The sequence below is a fragment of the Phascolarctos cinereus genome, unplaced genomic scaffold, assembly GCF_003287225.1.
Source record: "Phascolarctos cinereus isolate Bilbo 61053 unplaced genomic scaffold, phaCin_HiC Scaffold_2;HRSCAF=192, whole genome shotgun sequence".
Classification (NCBI taxonomy): domain Eukaryota; kingdom Metazoa; phylum Chordata; class Mammalia; order Diprotodontia; family Phascolarctidae; genus Phascolarctos; species Phascolarctos cinereus.
In genome coordinates, this window is record NW_027555625.1 from 330,729,868 (window position 1) to 330,749,957 (window position 20,090).

At 44.1% G+C, this 20,090-nt stretch overlaps 1 protein-coding gene across 1 annotated transcript in view; it reads left to right on the plus strand.

Moving 5' to 3' along the window:
• The window catches only part of COL23A1 (collagen type XXIII alpha 1 chain), a 469,247-nt gene that overhangs the window by 410,474 nt on the left and 38,683 nt on the right, over positions 1-20,090 (plus strand). Inside the window, exons 6-8 of the mRNA XM_020998825.1 lie at positions 15,100-15,126; positions 17,462-17,488; positions 18,806-18,832. Coding sequence (XP_020854484.1) covers positions 15,100-15,126; positions 17,462-17,488; positions 18,806-18,832 — 81 coding nt within the window. The remainder of the gene's footprint in view (positions 1-15,099; positions 15,127-17,461; positions 17,489-18,805; positions 18,833-20,090) is intronic.

A 20,090-nucleotide genomic window follows, 5' to 3' on the forward strand; every position in this document is an offset into this window, starting at 1 on the left:
AGTTTGAATGCTCGGCAGTTCAGTTCAAGAAAGGACTTCAGTGTCTAAGGCCCAGAGAGGTTGTGATTTCTGATAAGTAGCTAAGCAGGGATTCACTCCCAGGCCTCTTCCTCCAAATTCCCATTACACTGTACTTTAGACCACTAATCATAAGAATGAATCAAGCTTATAGAGCATTCACTATAAGGTTTACAAAGTACTTTCCTCACAAAAGCCCCTGTGAAATAGACAGGTCAGGCATTATCATCTCCATCTTCCAGCTGAGGAAATGAGCAGCAAAATGGGGACAGTGACCTGCCCATACAGTTAAAAAGCAACAGTAATCCCGTAATAGTGAGAGAATTTCCACGAAAGGACAGTGAGATTCTTCTCCTTTTAGCTCCCTTGGTGACATTTCTGGGGCCAGAAACTTGGCCCAACAAAGGTAGGATTTCTGCTAGGGGTGCGTATTTTAGGATCCTGAAATCTACCCCTCTCTTAACCAGGATTATGGCTTCAAATCCTCTTGGCCCATGGAGGTGAGACTAGAAAGTTTGTAAAATCTTAAAACTGAAGGAACCTTCAAGGTCATCTAGTTCAACCTCTTCACTTGACAGAAGAGAAAACTGAGGCTAGTGATTTGAACCCAGGCACCCTGAAGAGGCCACTGACATCAAATCTCTTCATAACCTGGCCACTTCCTACCTCTCTGATCTTCTTACATATTATTCCCCTCTTCATATGCAGATATACTGGTGCTGACCTACTTTGTATTCTTCACACAAGACAGTCTATCTCCCACCTGCATGCCTTTGCACTGGCCGTCCCCCACCCCTGGAACACCATCCCTCTACACCTCTTGAAATCCCTGATTTCCTTCAAGATTCAGCTCAAGTGCCACCTTTTACATAAAGTCTTAACTAATTCTCCCAGCTGTTAGTGACCTTCCTCCCAAAGCTACCTCCCATGTATCCATTTTACATATATTATGTACATATTCCTATATGTTCACGGTTGTTGTCTCTCACATCAGGGTATAAACTCCTCAAGAGCAGGGATGGTTTCACTTTGGTCTTTGTAGCCCCATCCCTTAGCACAATTCCTGGCACTTAATAAGTGCTTGTGGATTGGCTGCCTGAAGCCGAAGCAATGATTGGTCCCCATTCTATCCTGCCTTTTGGGTTGGCCCTGGGAGAAAAGCTGTTAAAGTTTCTTCTGCAAATGAATTCCACATGGGCAGTGCCAAGAAACATTCTTGTCCTAAGGGGATGATCAGTCATATCCTCTATAAGTTCCAGCCAGTGAGTCTTCTCTGCCACTACTCCCCATCCCTCCTCCCTCAGTCTAGCTCTTCTGTGTCTTAGGAAGGAATCAGCCCTCCTAATGCATAATGAGATGTCCATCAATGCTCTCACTAAGCATCATAAACTGACAAGCTCCTAATCAGCAGATACTGCCTGTGACTGGCCAGGTCTGCATCCCTGTTGGCAGTGGGGAGGATATGTGCCCCCTGCCCTCTCCTGTTTCCTTGATGTGTATTGCCATCTAGGGGTCAGCAGCCCCTCCTGGATCTTCAGCTTTCTAGACCTTAAGAAAAATAATAGCTACCATTCCTATTCAATTTAAGGTTTGGGAAAGTAACAGTAGACAGAGCAGGGGGAGACCTGGGTTCAGATCTTGTGTTAGATGCTTACTAGGTGTGTGACCCAGGACAAGTCACTTAACATCTGTGTTCCTCAGGTAACGTCCTGGGACTGACAGAGACAGTACACACAGTGAGAAGTGCTCAGGATTTAGAATCAGAATCTTTGGGTTCAAATCACACCTGTAACTACTTACCACCTCTGCAATCTTGGGCAAGTTGCCTAACGTCTCAAGGCCTCTATTTCTCATCTAGAAAATGAGGGGAGTTAGTGAAGACCTCTCTTCCAGCTCTAAAGCCCATTTTGTGCCTAATACTGTGCTATGCGAGTGCCTTGTTTGCTGGAGAAGAGAGAGGAAATCACAAACTGTGAGATAATGTATAGGAAGTACTTTGCTACAATAAAGCACCACGTAGAAGTTGGCTGTTATGGGCAGTTCTAGTTAGATGTCTGCACACTGCTCTGGCAGAGCCCAGGGCTCTCCCCCTCCCAAAGACTCTGGCTACATGGCGGCAGAGCACCCTTTTAAAATCAATAAACGGATAATACCATGTGATCACAGGAGTCCAAGCACCCTCTTCCTTCAGGGTACCCCAAGCCGCTGACAATGGCTCCTGCAGCCTGCACTGCCCTCTGCTGGTATGAACCGGGCAATGGACTCTGCTCTTTACTCCTTCCTGGAGCGATAGAAACATGGGTGGTGTCCTGCTGTCATGCACCACTCTCTGAAATCTAGAGATGCTCCTTTGCTACAGGGGACATGGGGTAGGGAGAATGAGTACAATTTCTCTTTTGAATTACAATTTGGGGTTCTTGCCACCATACCCCCGTCCTCTTCCTCACTCCATAGGAACATAGCTTCCAGTCCTCTGCCTGTGCAGGTGAGAGATGGGGCTGAGTGCTAAGGCAGATACAAAGAGTGTGAAAAGCCTTGGAAGGAAGGGACTTAGTTGACCAGCTAGTGCAGCCTCCCCATTTTACAGATGAGAGAAGTGAGGCTCAAGGTCACCCAGATAGCTATGTCCTTTGACTCCAAATCCATTGCTGTGGTCACTATGCCATCTACATTCCTTTTTCTTTCTTCTTGACTATTTAAATATGTCCAGGCTTCAAGACCTGAGTTTCAACTCACATTGATTCCCCCAGCAGAATTGGAATATTTTGTCTTCTGACTGTGTCCTACCTTCATTCCTTTGCACATAGTATTGTCTGTGCCAGGAATATTCTTCTCTTTCTTCAACTGTTGAATTCCTGCCCATTCTTTAAAGCCCAACTCAAAACTCCCAGAAGTTTTCCTGACTTACTCCACCCCCATCATTAATAATCTATTAGGAATCTGCAGCCTTAAGGCCACACTTAAGGACCTAGAAGGCCACATGTGGCCTTGAGGCCACAGATTCCCCACCCCTGTATTAGATTATTCAATACCTTCACAGTTCACAGGATTCTGTATCCACACCCCACACTCTTGAGGGCTAACTTTGAAAGCCTTCTCCTGATTTAGACCTTTTAAAAGACTCTGTTACTGTAGAAATATGGCTCCTCAAACCCCAGGCACAGAAGATGGTGGAGAACTGTTATTTTTTCCTAAGTTGACTAGGTGACTCCTGGCTATTGATCCCACAGATTCCTTGGGTGACTACCTCAGCTCAGCTAAGGTGTCTTGCCAATCTTTCACTGAAGAAGGTAGAGTGTTCTTGCCCAAAGGCCACATCCTAGCCCTCCAAGAAATTGAAAGATCAGCCTAAAGTCATAATCAATCAATTTTCCTCTGTGAAATATAAAACATAAGCTCCAAGGACCATGAATTATACAATGAAGTATGAAATAGGATCATCCAATCAGCAAAAGAAAAGAACACGCTAAAACTGTACTGTGGTATGGACAAGAGAAGGAGTTAAAAGACAGATTGAATCCAACAAATGTTCAGCACTTCCTTTTTTCAAAATGCTGCTCTATGTTCTAGAAAAAGATGGAAAGTTTAATAAGGCACATTCCCTGACCTTGCAGGAGCTCACAGTCTCCATGGTTACCCAAAATGAGCAATGTCTTCATTGCAAAATCCTAGGTCCTTTTCCCAGTCTTCATTCAAATTGAGCCTGAGTTTTAATGATATTACTTTGTCCTGGTTTCCTTCCTACATATCTGGCCGTTCCTTCTCAGTCTCCTTTGCTGGATCATCATCAGGTTCCAGTCCCTAATCTTTAAGGCTTTATTCTGGGCACTCTCTTCTCTATCTTTTATATTATCTTATGTCTCAACTGAATTACTGGAACATCCTCCTCATTGGACTCATATTTCCTTTTCTCCTTTACAATCCATTCTCTATGGGGCAGCTAGGTGGTGCAGTGGATACAGCACTAGCGCTGGAGTCAGGAGGACCTGAATTCAAATCCAGCCTCAGACACTTGACCCTTACTAGCTGTGTGACCCTGGGCAAGTCACTTAACCCCATTACCTAGCAAAAAAAGACAAAGACAAACAAACAAAAACAAATAATCCATTCTCTACACAGCGGCCAAAATTATCTTCCTAAGCACACGAACAAGAAGAAAGAGGAAAAAGGGATATATAGATGCACAGTGACCAGAGCACATGGATTTGGAATCAGAGTACATGCATTCTAAACTCTGCTCTGCCACATACTGGCCAGGTGACCTTGGGCCTCAGTTCTCTAATCTGTAAAATGGGGAGGCTGGACTGGCCTCTTAGCTCCATTTCATTCTGAGGCTTTTCAAACTCTTTGTATTTTCCCTTAGTACTCAGTCCCATCACTCACCTGTGCAGGCAAAGAGGATTGGAAGCCATTCTCCTGTGGAGTGTGGAGTGGCAAGAATTCCAAATTTTAATTCCAAGTAGAACTCTCCTGCATTTCTCTGCATTATTGTGACATATGTCTGGAAATGCAGAGTAAATGGAAATCTTTGGTGCTAAAGTGTGATCCTAAGAACTTCTGCTTTCTAGATGCATGAACTTAGATAATGAATCAGTAAGTCAATCAACAAGCATTTATTAAGTGCCCACTATGTGCCATGTATCGAATAAGGTACTATGGATACAGAGACAAAAAAATAAAAACAACAATCATTTCCTCCTCTCAAGAATCTTACAGTCTGTTGAAGAAACATCATATACATACATATGAGTAAATGCAGAATAAATATAAAATATTTATTTAGACAAGTCAGCTCTTTAAGATTCATTTCCTTATCTAGAAAGTGGAGAGAATAACTTGTGTTCCCTGTCTCATGGGGCTGTTATAAGAGAAGTACTTTATAAACCATTACGCTGGGAGGTCCTTGAGAACAAGAACTGTCTCTTACCTTTCCTTGTGTCCCAGCACTTAGCACGTTGCCTGGCACATTTTTCAGTGGTTGTTCAGTCATGTCAGACTCTTCATGACCCATTTGGGGTTTTCTTGGCAAAGATACTGGAGTGGTTCGCCATTTCCTTCTCCAGCTCATTTTAGAGATAAGGAAACTGAGGGAAGCAGAATTAAGCAATTGACCAGGGTCACACAGCTAGTAAGTGTCTGAGGCCAGATTTGAACTCAGGAAGATGAATCTTTCTGACTCCAGCCCCAGCCACTCTATTCACTGCTACACCTAGCTGCCTACCTGGCACATAGTAGGTGCTTAATAAATGCTATTGACCAACTGACTGTAAATGAGTATAAAAGAGTCCAAGATTGAGGGGGAGGAAGAAACTTGGTTTTGAGTCCCTACTCCTATTCTTGGCCAAGTCACTTAATTTCTCTGGGTCTCAGTTTCCTCATTTGTAAAATGAAAGGCTTGTGCCACATCCTCCCTAAAGTCCCCTCTGACTCTTAATCCTCTGATTCATCTAATACTAGGGAAACCCAAAGCCTAGAGAGAGTCAATGCCTCACAGACACAAGCAGAAGAGACAGGATTCGCACCTAGGTCTTCTGACTCTAAAGCTGAGGAAGGGACAGGGGAAGCTCTTTTTGTTACTTCGTGGTTTCTGTAGCCCTGACCAGTTCTGTGATCTTTAAGGGGAACCTCAGGGGTAGGACCAAGCACAGGGTGTTGGAATGCAGTAAAGAAACTTCTCTAATACAGTAGAAGGTGGTTTGGGGCGAAGAGGGAAAGATCCTAAAGAAGGTTGGGTTAGTGGGCAAGCTTGGATTTCAAAGAGTTTTAAGACTTGACATAACTCAGTCATCATGTGGCTGGCATGGATCGATGCCAGAGTTATCTTGATCTTCTCCCATGAGAGATATGAGTTCCAGGCAAGAGGAAAAAAGAGGGGGAACCATGGCCAATCCCTGATTTCCAAGAAGAAATTCAAGATGGCATCTGTACTCCCCATCTGTAATTCAGATGCCATAGAGGACTTGCTCATATCCCCACATGTCTTGGAATATTGCTGGGGTTCATGGCTCATCATGGTTGAAAGAAGTTATTTAAAGCTAAAAGGAAGCCATCAGACAGACAGCAAGTGCTGACAGCCTTGGACCATTCCCAGGGGCTTCCAATAGCCAAGGGGACATAAACTATTTCCCCACCCCAGGCAACAGCTGGGGGCCGTCAGACATTCTCCGCAAAGGGTCAGCTGTCGGGATGGCACCCCAAGGATGCTTGAGGTGGGTGGGCAAAGCAGAGTCCATTCCACCAATTCCATCCCCAGTGCCCCAAAGGTGTAGCTGGGCTGGGATCTGCAAGACACTCCAGAGAAGTCATTGCTTAGGAGGCAGCCTTTGATGCAATCTTAAATTTTTATTTTCTTGCTATGTGTACATGAGTAAAGAGCCAGGGAGAGAGCAGGACAGGTGAGATTCAACAAATACAGAACAATGGACTGACAGACAGAAACATGCCAGTCCTGAGAAAACTTGGCCTTAACCTGTGGATGTTTTCTCCTCCAGATACACACACACACACACACACACACACACACACACACACACACACACACACATACACACACACACACACACACCCCATCCACAGTTTCTGTGTCATTCATTCTCTGTTTTGCAGGCGGAATCTGCCCCTAAAGATGAGCTCCAAGCAAGTTCTCCAAAATATCAGCTTCCCTTTCAACTTACTAGAATGAACATAACTTTGAAGATTTAGAGCTGGAAGGAACCTTAGAGGCCATCTAGACCAATCTGTTCATTTGACAGATGAGGAAACTGAGGCCAAGAGGAACAAGGACTTACCCAAGGTCACACTAGCAGGATTTGAGCCCAGGTCCTCTGACACAAGAGTCAGTGTTCTTCCAAGCTGACTAGCCTTGTTGTGCTTGGTTCAGAAAAGCAGGACTAGAAGCAGTGGGTAGATAGACATATTTTAGTTCAATGTAAGGATGTACTTTTTCAAAATCAGAGCTGTCCAAAAATCCAATGGGCCATGTCAGTAGGTAGTGGTTCCCTGTTACTGGAGGTGTCTAAGTATAACTTGGATGTCTATTTACCAGGCATGTTGTGGGGTGCATTCGTGATCAGGTATGGACCAGACCAACTGAGCTGGAAGGTTCCTTCTGACTCTATGAGCCTATGACTCTGCATTGGTGATTTAATTAATGTGGACACACCATCTGCTGGTGTAGGTTGCAATCCATCTGCACGTTCTCATCTTATTTAATTCTTGCCTGTATATTTCTACAAATCCTTCATTGCAGATCTGCCTAATATGCCAGGTGTCAAGCTCAAATAGAAATGGATCCTTATGGACCACATATTGACTTAGAAAACCACAATTTAACATCATCTGTGCTGTATTGTATTTTTTCTTATTCCTTTAAACATTTCCCAATTACATTTTAACCTTGTTCAGACTTCATTCAGGAGTTTTGTGAGCCAGAAATTTGACCTCTCTGCTAGTGGACTTCCTCTGGTTCTCTTCGAATTTCCTTGGATATACTATTATTCTTCCTCATTCTCACTGCAAGACTAGCCCAACTCCTTTTCAGATCATAGATTGATTCCATGTCTTTGTAGCATTTTGGAACTCTAGCAGGCATGCTCCAAAAGGATTTGGGCAGAACTTGCTTAGAATGCTACAGGTGCAAGGCCGAGAGAAACCAAACTGCCACCAGAGGCTTCAGATCCCTATTTTCTGTGATGTTCAGAAGGAATGGCTAAGGGCTGGTACATGAGTAGGAGAGGGCTACCAGGGAGCAGGAGTCAGCAGTGGTGAAGGTCAAGGCTGGTGGCTAAGCATTGCAAAGTCGCTGGATTAAGTTAGGGCCTGGGACAATTATGAATGTGAGCTAAGGGATGGTAGCAGGGATGGCAGGGGACACCAGAGCAAAGGAATGAACAGATCCCAGAGGGAAGCAAGCAAGTGGAGAAATGTAGATTCCTCCTTTTCACTGATGACCTCAACTACGTTCATGCTATTGGGATTTATATATGAGTGTTGTGAGTTTACGAAGTGAGGGAGGAAGAAACAGCATACGTAGGAGGATGGACTGTAATTTGCTAACCAGGTTCAGATGTAAGTCCTTTTGTTCTTTAATATACCTTTTAATGAACCTGTTCTGTGTTTAAATGATTACTAGCCTAATGCTTCCAGAGGGAATTGAAGACCCTTCCCAGTAAAGAGCTAGAAACAAATTCAGATTTTTCCCAGGACCTAAACCTGGGATATGGAGTTAAAAGCAAGAAGCCTTCAAGATGGAAACCATTCTTTGTGAGTCCAAAGCAGCAGTGCTGAGCCATGGGTTACAGAATAATTATCCAACTAGGTATCTTCTGAGGTCCCCTTCCATCTCCATGTGTAGGATTCCCTATCATAGCTCTTCTCTAGTCCTAATGTTCCCAGGTCCTTTAACAGATCATATGTTAGGTAATTCCAAAAGCAAGTCTATACCCTTGCCTGGACTTGCATATGAGAGTTTACCATCTAACCAGAAATTAACATCATAGAATATCAGAGCTGGAAGAGAGCCTAGGAAGCATCTTGTCCACCATCTTCATCTTACAGAAGGGTAAAGTGAGGCTCAGAGAGGGGAGGTTGCATGGTGTATTGTGTCAGAGCTGAGTCTAGAACCCAGGCTGCTGCCTCTCACCCTGGTGCAGGGCTCTTTCCACTATACTCACAAGAACCCAAATCATTTCAGTTTGTTTCCCAAGCATCAGGGAAGATGAGATGAGCAGTGAAGCTATATCTCAGATTTGTAGGCTTGCGCTGGTTGCCCATTGGGGAAGTGCCTGTTGCCACAGCAACACCATCTGGGATGAGTGGACAGCATCCTTTGTGAACCAAGGGCTGAGGCTTTGGTTTAATGTATTCCAAAGGCCTGTCCCAGGCAGCATCTTCTACTGTGTAAATATTTATATTTGGCATTTCTTGTGCTGGGCTCAAGACGTCTGTTCTGCATCAGATTAAACCACACACAGATCCAAGTTCAGGCTTCTCAGGGAATTGAAAATGGCTTTTCCTATGAATCTGGGGCTGGGAATTTCCAAGGGCTCTATTCATAACTGCACACTCTATCATTGTTGGGAGGCTACAATATCCATTCAGTTTTTTCTATAAGGTCTATAAGCCAAGGGCTGGAGCCTCCACAAATAGGCTGGGTTGCCCCAAGAGAAGAGCAGGTTTCTGATATTTATGCTGACATTTAGATCATCATTTTCATCAGAACAGGTCTGTGTGTAGTGAGGCACAGCTCAGGTGCTACCTTCTCCATCACCACCTCCAGAATCCTTCCCTTGGCACCCCAATGAAAGTAGGTTTTCATATTTTCCTGGAGCCCTTTGTCTGGGTTTCTAGATCTTTCCTTTATATCCCCTGTCCCTTATCATTCCCTAACTTGGATCATACTTATGTTGTAGTTTCCTGCCCCCCCCAAACTGTAAGCTTCTTGAAGGCAGGGTCTGTATCATTTATTTTTCTTCATCTCTTCTTCATCCCAGCACCAAAGGCAGGGCTTTGCACATGATGGGCACCTAATAAATGCTGAATGAATGAATGAATGAATGAATGAATGAATGAGTAGGCTCAGTGAGGAGCCGCTGCTGAGAGAAGTAACCTTAAGATTGTTCCTAAGAAGTGCTGTCAGCTCAGCTTTCCAGTTTGCAGCTTATTTTTCTGAATAGGGCAGGATGGGACATAGGACAAAAGAGGTTGCTTTTCAAGAAGTGGGTTTCACCTATACAAACCAGCTCTTACATAAATTCACGCTTGCTGAAATTTCCCCTGTATAAGTAGGGTCTGAGCTCCCAGGACTGCTGACTTTTATCCCTTGCTCTTATTTCTGTGGAAGAACATGGTTTTTTGTGCCAGACTTTTTGTTGGGCACCTAATCTAACCCTGTTTTTGCTTAAAACCCTTTGCATGTGGGTTTGAGGGAAGGTATAAAATGGATTTACTGCTAAGGTTTAGGAGGGCAAAATTTCATTGAAAAGGAATTTTAAGTTTATGTAGAGTTTTAACTTTTGCTTTAAAATGAAATGGACATTTTTTTTCTTCTCAGAGAAATTGATGCCAGCCCAGAGGGAGGTCTCTCTCTGGTGGTGACCTTAGGGCTCCATCCCTGACCCTTTTCTGTTACATACTTTCATCAGTAAGCTGAACAATGGCATACGTGACATCTTTATGTGACAGAAAGCTGAAGGGATCGCTAACAAACTGGAAGACAGAATAGGAATCTGATGTACTTCTGAGGGCAGGGGTCAAAGGTCTGATGGCCCTGCCTTTCCCAGGCCCCAAGCAGCACCCCCCTCCTGTTCTTCCTGAGATGCTACTTGGTGTCTTGGTACCAACCAATGATCAAAGCCAGATGTAGCCGAGCAAAAATGAAAGCACTGTGTCTTTAAATTCCTGTTTAATTTTTTTCCCCCTGACTACTAGAAAGAATGTATTCCAAGTCCAGGCCTCTTAGTAACAGGCTCAATCAGCCTTGCTATCACGGCTCCCTTCTGCCTCCCCTACCTTTATTTGTCAGGTTTCAAACTTGATTCATCTGAGGTCATTGGGTTGAGTTATCTGGAATCCAGAATGCCACCCCCAGGCATCACGCCTTGCCCTGGGCATGCCCTGAGCATGCTGCACTCCAAGTACAATACCTTCCATGGGTCATGGGCACACTGGCTTTCCCTAGGTCCTGGGCAAAATGCCCCCCATATATCCCAGACAGCTGCATGTCCCAGGTATGATGGCCCTTCATGTATCCCAGACATATCTCCCTCTTGAAAACTGTATACCAGGAATATTATCTTCCAGTATATTTTGGGAATAATGACTATTATATATCCTGTTTACAATTATATGTCCTGAGAGCATCATGCTCCTCACATGTGCTCTGGGCACGGTATGGCTCACATAACCCAGATACACTGTCTTTTTATATGTCCTGGACATGATATCGTCTGTGTGTTCTGGGCATGGTGCCTGCCCTGCATCCGAAGCACATTGAAATCCTATGTATCTTGGGTATCATGCCCTCTCTATCTAACAGACATGATGCCCATCATATATCCCATTCCTGCACATCTCCGGTACACTGCACTCCAGCAGGAACTGAGCACAATGCCCTCTGCGTGTGTGCCCTGGATGCTCCCTGTGTGTCTGAACCACAGTGCAAACTGTCCCTCTGTGTGGCCAGGCCTCTCCACTGGGGAGGGGGGTGGCCTATGAAAGATGCATGTGCTCACAGGGCTGGGAAATCATAGAGGAAAAACTTCAATCTATAAATCTGGGTGGGGTTTTTTTTTAAATCCATGATTCAAACAAAGATTAAAAAGAGATTAAAGTAGAGTTTAGAGCTGAATGAGGACTTTTATTTCTTCTGTGATGTGACGGCCTGGGCTGAGAAGGCTGAACAGGCCGAGCAGGCCCCACAGATAAATCACTTTACCCCAGATGGAAATGACTGCTGTCAGCTGGGACTGAGAGGCTTAATTAATTAAAGGTGTTCCTTCTCAAAGAGCAGAGCTGAGGAGAGGGGGTGGAGAAAAGGAGGGAAAGTTGGAGGAAGAGTTAAAGGAAGATTGTGCCGGCCCCTGGGACTGCCTAAGGAGCCCGAATGACTTTTTCCTCTTCCTACCTCCATCCCTTACATTTGAGATTCTGTCTTCAGTGGGTCCATCCAAGCATCCATTGCCAAGACTCTACTTTTCTTCCTCTGATACCTAATATCATGCATTGTTACTCACAGTTTAGTTTATGGAAAACTTCTCCATCAATTTCCTCCTTGCTCCTCACAGCAGCTAGAGAAGGAAACTCATTCTCCTCATTTTACATAGAAAGAAACTATCTATGGTCACATGGCTGCTCTTAACCTGGTTGTTAGTGACTAACAGTTGGTGGGTGTTTATTGACTGACTGATTGATGACCCCGACCCCCTCCCTCAGGACTTGCAGAGAGAGTTGGAGAGTCAGGATTCAGATATAAGAAAATGAATGGCAATGTAGACCAAATAGCTAAGTGCCAATGAATGGAACAGATGGTAAACGCTCTTTATCTGTACTTTAATATCCAACCTGGAACCTGAAACTAAGGGAGCATTGGAAGATAAGGTAGGGTGGGGCCAGATTGTGGAGCCTTGAATGATAAACTGAGAAGTTGGGGTTTTATCCTCTAGACAATGGGGAGCCAATAAAGGATTTTCAGCAGAAGAATGATAAGCAAAAATAGGTGTTTTAGGAAGATGCCAGTAGACTGTGTAGGAGGATTAGAGGGGAAGAGACCGTGTAATCAATAACTCTATTAATGTGTCATTCATTCAGCAACCGTTTTTTACATACCTAACATGTGCTACGTATTGGGAAAACATATAAAGATGATTTTTAAAGGATGCCTACAATCATGGACCTCAGAGATTAATAGGATTGTTGCAATAGTCTGGGCCTGACATATAAAGGTCTATTTTAGGGGAAAGGCCAGACACGGAAGACCTGGGAAAGGAAGTATCCAGTTGACTTAGTTACAGACTGAATGTGGGAGAGGGAGAGAAGAGTCAAGATAATTCCCAAGATGTCAAGCCTCAGTGACTAGAAGAGGAGGGAAGGAAACAAGCATTTATTAAGCACCTACTATATGCCAGGCCCTGTGCTAAGCACTTTACAAATATTGTCTTGTTTGATCCTCACGACAAACCCTGGGAGGCAGGTACTATTATTACCCCCATTCTTTTGTATAGTTGAGGGAAAATGAGACAGACAGTGGTTAAGTGATTTGCCTAAAGTGACACAGCTCACCAGTAAGTGTCTGAGGCCAGATTTGAACTCAGGTCTTCCTGACTCTCTCTCTATCCATTGTGCTTTGAAGGATGAAGAATAGGGAAATCCAGTTGGACCACTGGTTTGCAGGTGAAGATGATATGTTCAGTTTGAGACATGTTAGGTTGCAGGTGCCAGTGGTCCATCCCCATGAATAGGTGCAGACATCCCATAGAAATCTGAAAATGTGAGGTTTGAGCTCATGAGAGAGGTCAGAGCTTGAAACAGAGATCTGAGAGTGAGTTTTCTATACACAAAGATAACAATAAAAACTAGGACTGTGGATGAACTTGCCAGGTAGAGAAAGAAGAGAAGGTGTAAGTCTTGGGTCAATAAATTTAGGGAGTGGGGATATGGAAGATAATCCAATGAAGGTGATTGAGAGTGGGCAATGAGAAATCTTGGAGAAGAGCTAAGGGAAAGTAATGTCACCACCCCCAGCCAAGGGAGGAGAAGGCATCCAGAAGGAAAAGGGTGGTCAATGGTGTCCAATTCCACAGAGAGGTCAAGGTGGAGGAGGACTTAGAAAAAGGTATTGGATTTGGCCATTAGGAGAATATTTTGACCTGGAAGAGAGCAATTCCAGTCATGTGGTAGGGACAGAAGCCAGGAGGCAAGGGGTTACAGAGCAATTACATAGGGGGAAGTGGAGGCAATATGATGGATGAGACAAAAGGTTTTGCCAACTCTATTGTGAATTAATCAAGGGAGAAGGAAGCTGAGAATGACAGCATCAGTGAACCTGATGACCTCTCAGGTCCCCTCCCGTCTCTGAAATGGTATGTGTGGATCATGAAGTGACATAGGCAGAAGACTTCTTGGGTTCTCCAAAGGGATGGTTGTCTCCTCTCTGAATATCCCTCAGACGGTGAAATTGCAGCTGTGTCCCTCTTCAGACCAGCCGAGAGTGCTTAATAGACTCCCTAAATGACCAATTTTCAAAATTGCATAGATTTCCTGCATTAAGTCCCTGGGGGCATGGAGTCACCTCCGGCATGGTCACACATCATTTGATGTAATTGGGCAAATTGGCCGTCTCCGCTCCATCGCTTGGGAGAGCCTAAAAGACTGAGCCAAGGAAACCGGCCATTTACCACTTGACCCTACAGGAAAGGCCACTCCCAGTCAGCCTGGTGAGGATTATCCCAGGAGCCATGGGACTAAGGGGATGGGGAGCTAGCCACCTACCCCATGCTACTGTTGCTGAGCTGAGCAGAACACAGCAAAAGAGAATGCCAAGAAATAAGAGCCATCCCTGGCTCCTACGTACCTTCTGCTTCACAATTAATCTCCAAAGGGCTTCTCAACCATTATCTCACTTCATCCTCACAAAGACCCTCAAAGGGAGGTAAAACAGGGCTTATTTTTATAAATGAGGAAATTGAGGCCTGGGGAAGGAAGTGACTTTTTCATAATCATGAGAGCTGACATTTTTATGTCATTTCAATTTTTACCAAGCAATTTCTTCATAACAACCCTCTGAGGTAGGGAGTTGAGACAGCACTCTCCCCATTCTACAGATGAGATAACTGAGACTCAGAGACAGGAGCAATTTGCCCAAGGTCACAAGGCTAACAAGTGAAAAAGCCAGCATTTGAAAAGCTGGTCTCCTGCCTTAGTGCTCCTTCCACTACATCACACTGACTTCTCCCAAGGTCACAGTTAATAAGTGACCATTCAAGAACTTCAGTCTAGATCTTCTGCCTCCAGTGAAATGGTTGGCCCATGATTCAAAGGCCAAGCTGAGTATGGACATGTTGCTGGGAAGACTGGGGAGAAGGGGGAGGAAGGGTGTGTTGAGTTATAATTCATAACTCATTTGAATAAAAGGGAATGATGATGGAAATTTCATCCAGTCAGATCTCATGGTTAGCATGGCCACACTGTGGAGGGACTGCACTTTGTGGCTGCCAGAATCCCTTGAACCAGGGCTTCAGTGCCAGGGAACATGCAAGGGCAGTCTTGGGGTCATGGAGATTCAAACTCCATGCCTCCTTGGGGAGGTGCCAGGATCTCCCATCTGGAGCCTTCCCCCTCTCTTAGGGATTTACTTCTTGTGTTATTTGGCATCTTCCCTGCTCTGCTGTTTTCTAGCACAGTCCATGACAAAGAGAATACCCCTCCACTCACCCACCCCCCCAAAAAAAAACCGTGAAACACACTTTGAATGCATACAAGATCAGGGCCAAGCTTTTGTCTCCTTGTTTAAAGAAGTCATCCAAAATCAATGAATGCAAACTTTTTCCACTCTTAGTAATATCTGGACTTTCTGTTGTTTTCCAGGGGCCACTGGGATTGGATGGTAAGCCGGTAAGTATGGCAGAAACAGATTCTAAAAGGTCATGATGGAAGCTTCCACACATCTCCACTCACTAACCTCAAGGAGATGAGCTTGAAACACTGTCCGGACATTCTCTGCTAGATTCTGTCCCACTTCAGAGATGCTGATAGGTTTAGAGGGTTACTGCCAACAGTGGCAAAACCAGAATGAACAATCCTATGCTCTTTCTTCATTATTTTCTTACTTAGTTGACTAATAATCAATTCTCCGTTATCCAGGCAGGAAAGCCAAGCCCCAGATGTTCCAAAACTGAAGTTAACACTACAAATTGGTTGTGTTTGGCATTAGGATTCATTTTGAATAGTCACATTAGCATGTGGGAGTATCTGATCTTCTGGGAATTCCCATGCAACTAAAGGAGTCCCACAATGAAGCCCTAGCCCAGAAGCTGCCACTATTTTTTGGCTGGCGTCCCTTTCTACTCTTTACTCTCACCTATTTCTTATTCCATTCTGAGCATTCTTGAACTGGTCAAAGTGCCAACCAAAGTGAACTCTAGCTGACCCTGCTTTCCCTAAGATGAGCCAGATATTACCTTCCTCAAGTTGGGGTTAATTAGTAATTTGTGTTTGTGAAAGCATAGGAGACCAAGGAGAGAAGTGAGGGAGGGAGAGAGAAAATTTGGAACTCAAAACATTTTTAAGTAAATGTTAAAAATTGTCTTTACATGTAACTGGGGGGAAATAAAATTATTTTTTAAATAAAGAAAAATATTTTAAAAGCTGGAAACACACATAAAAAATTATACAGAAAAAATCAGAAAGAAATTAAAGAATAGATAAGAGAACCAGGGCAGTCTCGATGTTAAACTTAATGTATATTTTTTCATGAAAAAAACTTACATATAATAGAGATTCAATTATCATACCAAAAAAAAAAAGCACATGAGACCTACTCTACCTAATAAACAAAATGATATAAGGAAAAAATAAAAAATAAAATTATTTCCAAAGTGGAAGGGACATTCTGGGCTCTGTAGTCCACCCTCTTCCTCGATGTTTGAGTACTGCATCGCTGCGGTAGATGCAGTGTCAGAGGACCCGAGTTTGAATCTCATTTCTCCTCTTCACCACTTGAGTGACCTTGGACAGGACTAGTCTCTGGGCCTCCATTCCTTCCTCTTTAAAGTAAGAGAGTTGGCTCCCTTCCAGCCCTAACTGTTACTATGACTTCCAGCGACAGGAAGCTCCCTGCCAGTCCATTATTATTCTGATCTTCTCTTTCTGTTTGATGGAGTTCAGCTAGGAACAATCCTAGGACAAGCTGCTGTTCCACTATCTTTCTTTTGTGATTCTGATGATATTTTTGTTAATAATAATAATAGTCCACATTTCTGTAGCACTTTTAGGGTTCTGAAGGCCTTTATGTACATTGCCCTATTTGATCCATTCCAGATCTGATCATTAGCCAGGAGAACAAAGAGCATGCCTGGAGTCCATGTCCATAGAAGCAGACTGACCATGAGAACTGTGTGCCCCTTGCGCAGCCCTTGTGTGGTCCCACATGTGGCCACCTTCTCACCCAGCTTCCTCCTGGGGTCTCCCCTGAGGAAACCCTGGCCTTTGCAATGAATGGAAAGAAAGGGGTTCCTTAGGACCTGAGGATGCAATCTGGAGTGCATCAAAGTCAGGCCTCACTTCAGGGCTCCCCTTAGTCTCTCTGCTTCTGCCCCCAGAGATCCCCTTCAGCAGACATGAACTCAAAGCACCAGGCTTACAAAAAAAAAAAAAAGCTGCCCATCCATCTGGCTTATTTCAAACAGATGGATAACTGAGAAAAACATACTCAAATCAGTCCCTGCTGAGCATGTGCGTTTAGAAATGGTTTACTCTTTCTCTTTGCAAAGAGCCTGAATAAAGTTCACAGCACGTGATGTTGTAATTGGAAAAATGCGTTTTTCCTCTCCTTCTTTAGTTTGAGGGCATTGTGTTGGGTAGAGAGAGGAAACAGGTGTGTCCTTGCTGGGGCTCTACCACCTAGCCCCATTCCTGGGGCTTCCAGGGGTGACCAGATGCTTAGAACCCTGGCTGTCAATCATGTGCAAGCAAGCAAGGGAGGAGAAGGCTTGCTTGTAGTAGGCCGGGGATCAGAGGTTGCTCTTGTTCTGTGTACATGACTGCTTGTTAATTAACTGCTAAGGCTTGTCCTGGCCTTATTTGGCCTCCAAGTCACCTACTCTCTAAGCTCAGGGATGCCCAAACCAGACAGCAAGAAGAGCCCCAGCCCAAAAGCTGAAGAGACAAGTGTGTTCTGGTATCTTCATAACTGACAAGCCACTGTCTTGTTCTGTCCTCGTTTCTTTAGGGATTGCCGGGACCTAAAGGTGAAAAGGTAAGTTGGCATAGGAACAGAAGAATCTCTTTAAGTAATGTAAATATGTGAGGGAGGGAAGAGTAGAGAGATGCCCTCTTAGAACTTCATAGAACCATAGGCCATTGGAGCCAGAAGGATCCTTAGGAACTTTCTAGTCATGCACCCTCATTTTTTCCAGCCAAGGTAATGGTAAAGGGAAGACTTGTCCAAGGTCACACAGCTGCTTAGTAGCTAAGGCACATAACCAGTCCAAGGCTCCCTCTGGCATAAAGTATAGCTTCTACCAAGCATATACTTAGTTCTGTACTGTTTAGTCCTCCTCAGAAGCAGATATTTTAAAAGATCTCTCCAGATGAAACAATCTTGGTTGTAGGACCTGGTGATAGATGGTAATATCAGATGACATGACAGCTTGAATGGTTTGGTAGAAATCATAGGGTTTAGGGAATGAAGAGCCTTCTGGATTATCTAGCCTCTCAGTTCACGAAGGGGAGGCTAGGTGACATGGTGAATTGAGCACCGGGCCTAGAGTCAGGAAGACCTGAGTTCAAATCACACTTCCTAGTAGTGTGACCTTGAGCTGGTCACTTAACCCAGTTTGCCTCAATTTCCTTATCTGTAAAATGAGCTGCAAAAGAAAATGGCAAACCACTCTAGTGTCTTTGCCAAGAAAACTCCAAATAGTCTGACCAAGGGTCAGACGTAATTGAAACAACTGAACAACAAAGCTTCATGAGGGCAGAGAATGAATCCCATCTAAATTTTGTATCTACTGCAATGCCCACCACAGTGCCCTCCACAAAGTAGGGACCTAACTCATGTTTGCTGAATCGAATTTTCCCAACTCCTTAGCAAAGGAATCTTTAGTAGACTTGACATGGGATATCAAAGAAAGAGGACCAAATTTAAAGCTAGGAGGCCTGAATTACCTTCCCTGCTCTACTGTCATTAACTGTATGATCTTAAGCAAAGCAGTTTCCCTCTCCGGATCCCAATTTCACCATCTGTAAAATAAAGGGGTTTGACAAAAGCAGTAGTGTCAAGCTCAAATAGAAACAAATCTTTGCAGGCTACATATTGACTTAGAAAACCACAAATAAACATTATGTTACATTGTATTTTTTTTATTTTGTTAAACATTTACCAATTACATTTTAATCTAGTTCAGGCAACATTCAGGAGTTTTGCAGGCTACAAGTTTGGTACCTCCAGACTACAGACTGTCTAAGGTCCCCTCCTGCTCCAGCTCCCATGATTCTGCTAAGAAATTTGGGCTAATGGCAGAATCTCCCACCACTGCTGAATACTGACTTTTCATTGTTTTGTGATCCACAGGGAGAGCCAGGAGACTTTGGCCCACGGGTAAGCCCCTCTTGAATGCACTCTAACACGCCTGAAACCGTGGAGCGTATGCCTCCTTTAATAGGCTAAGCTTAAGTAGCCAGATGCTATCCTCATCACAACCACAATGATAACAGTTGCTGACATTTCCAAAAATACCTTCAAGTTTTCCAAAGCACTTTCTACCTATTATCTCAGAATTCTCTTTTACTGAGAGAGCTTGGTAGCTAATTACTAAAACCCACCCACCCTGTAGATTTTGATGTAACCAGTCAATCAGTCAATGGGCGCTTAGTAAGGACCTACTCTATACCAAACACTAAGCTAGATTCTGGGGCTACAAAGAAAAAAAAATAGTCCCCACCTTTGGGGAATTTACACTCTCTCAGAGAAAATGTGTACACATATAAATAAGTTAAAAATACATACCAAGCAAATACATTTGTGGGGATGCTACTGCAGAGAGCCATTATCTCTGAGAGAGCTGATGGAGTTGCCGGGGAGACTTCTCCCCTGCCATCATTTGGCTCTGACCCAATGGGACTCAGGGCCCTCTAGACCTCTCTAACTTACAAGGTTACCTCCAAGTCCAGATACATCCATTCTCCTAAGATCAGAGGGAAAACATGCACACATACACACACACACACACACACACACACACACACACACACACACACACACACACACACAAGATAGAGGCAGCCAGGAGCCCAGACAGACACAAGCTCAAAAAGCTACCCAAGATGCTGAGATGGAGAAAGCCAGCGAATCAATCAGTTAATCAATAAGGATTTATTAAGTACCTGCTCCATGCCAAGCACCATGCTAAGCTCTGGGAATACAAAAAAAGAGGCAAAAGATACCCCTTCCCCCTCAAGAAGCTTATAATCTAATGGAATTCCACATTCACTAGAAAGTCTCCAAGTGACATGATGCCACTCTAGGAGCTGAGACAAGAGAGCCAGAGCCAGAAGCTGTGTCTTTTTTTTTTTTAATGAAGCAGTTGGGGTTAAGTGACTTGTCCAGGGTCACACAGCTACTGAGTGTTATGTGTCTGAGGCCACATTCGAACTCAGGTCCTCCTGACTTCAGGGCCAGTTCTGTATCCACTGCACCACCTAGCTGTCCCTGTGTTTTCTTTTAACTGACCAGCACCACCACCCCAACCCTACGTTATCACATACATACATACATACATACCAGAGGAAGGGCCAAAGTACCACTCAGGGTTTGTCATATCCTGTCAAAACACTAAGTCCTTTCCACACTTAGTCAC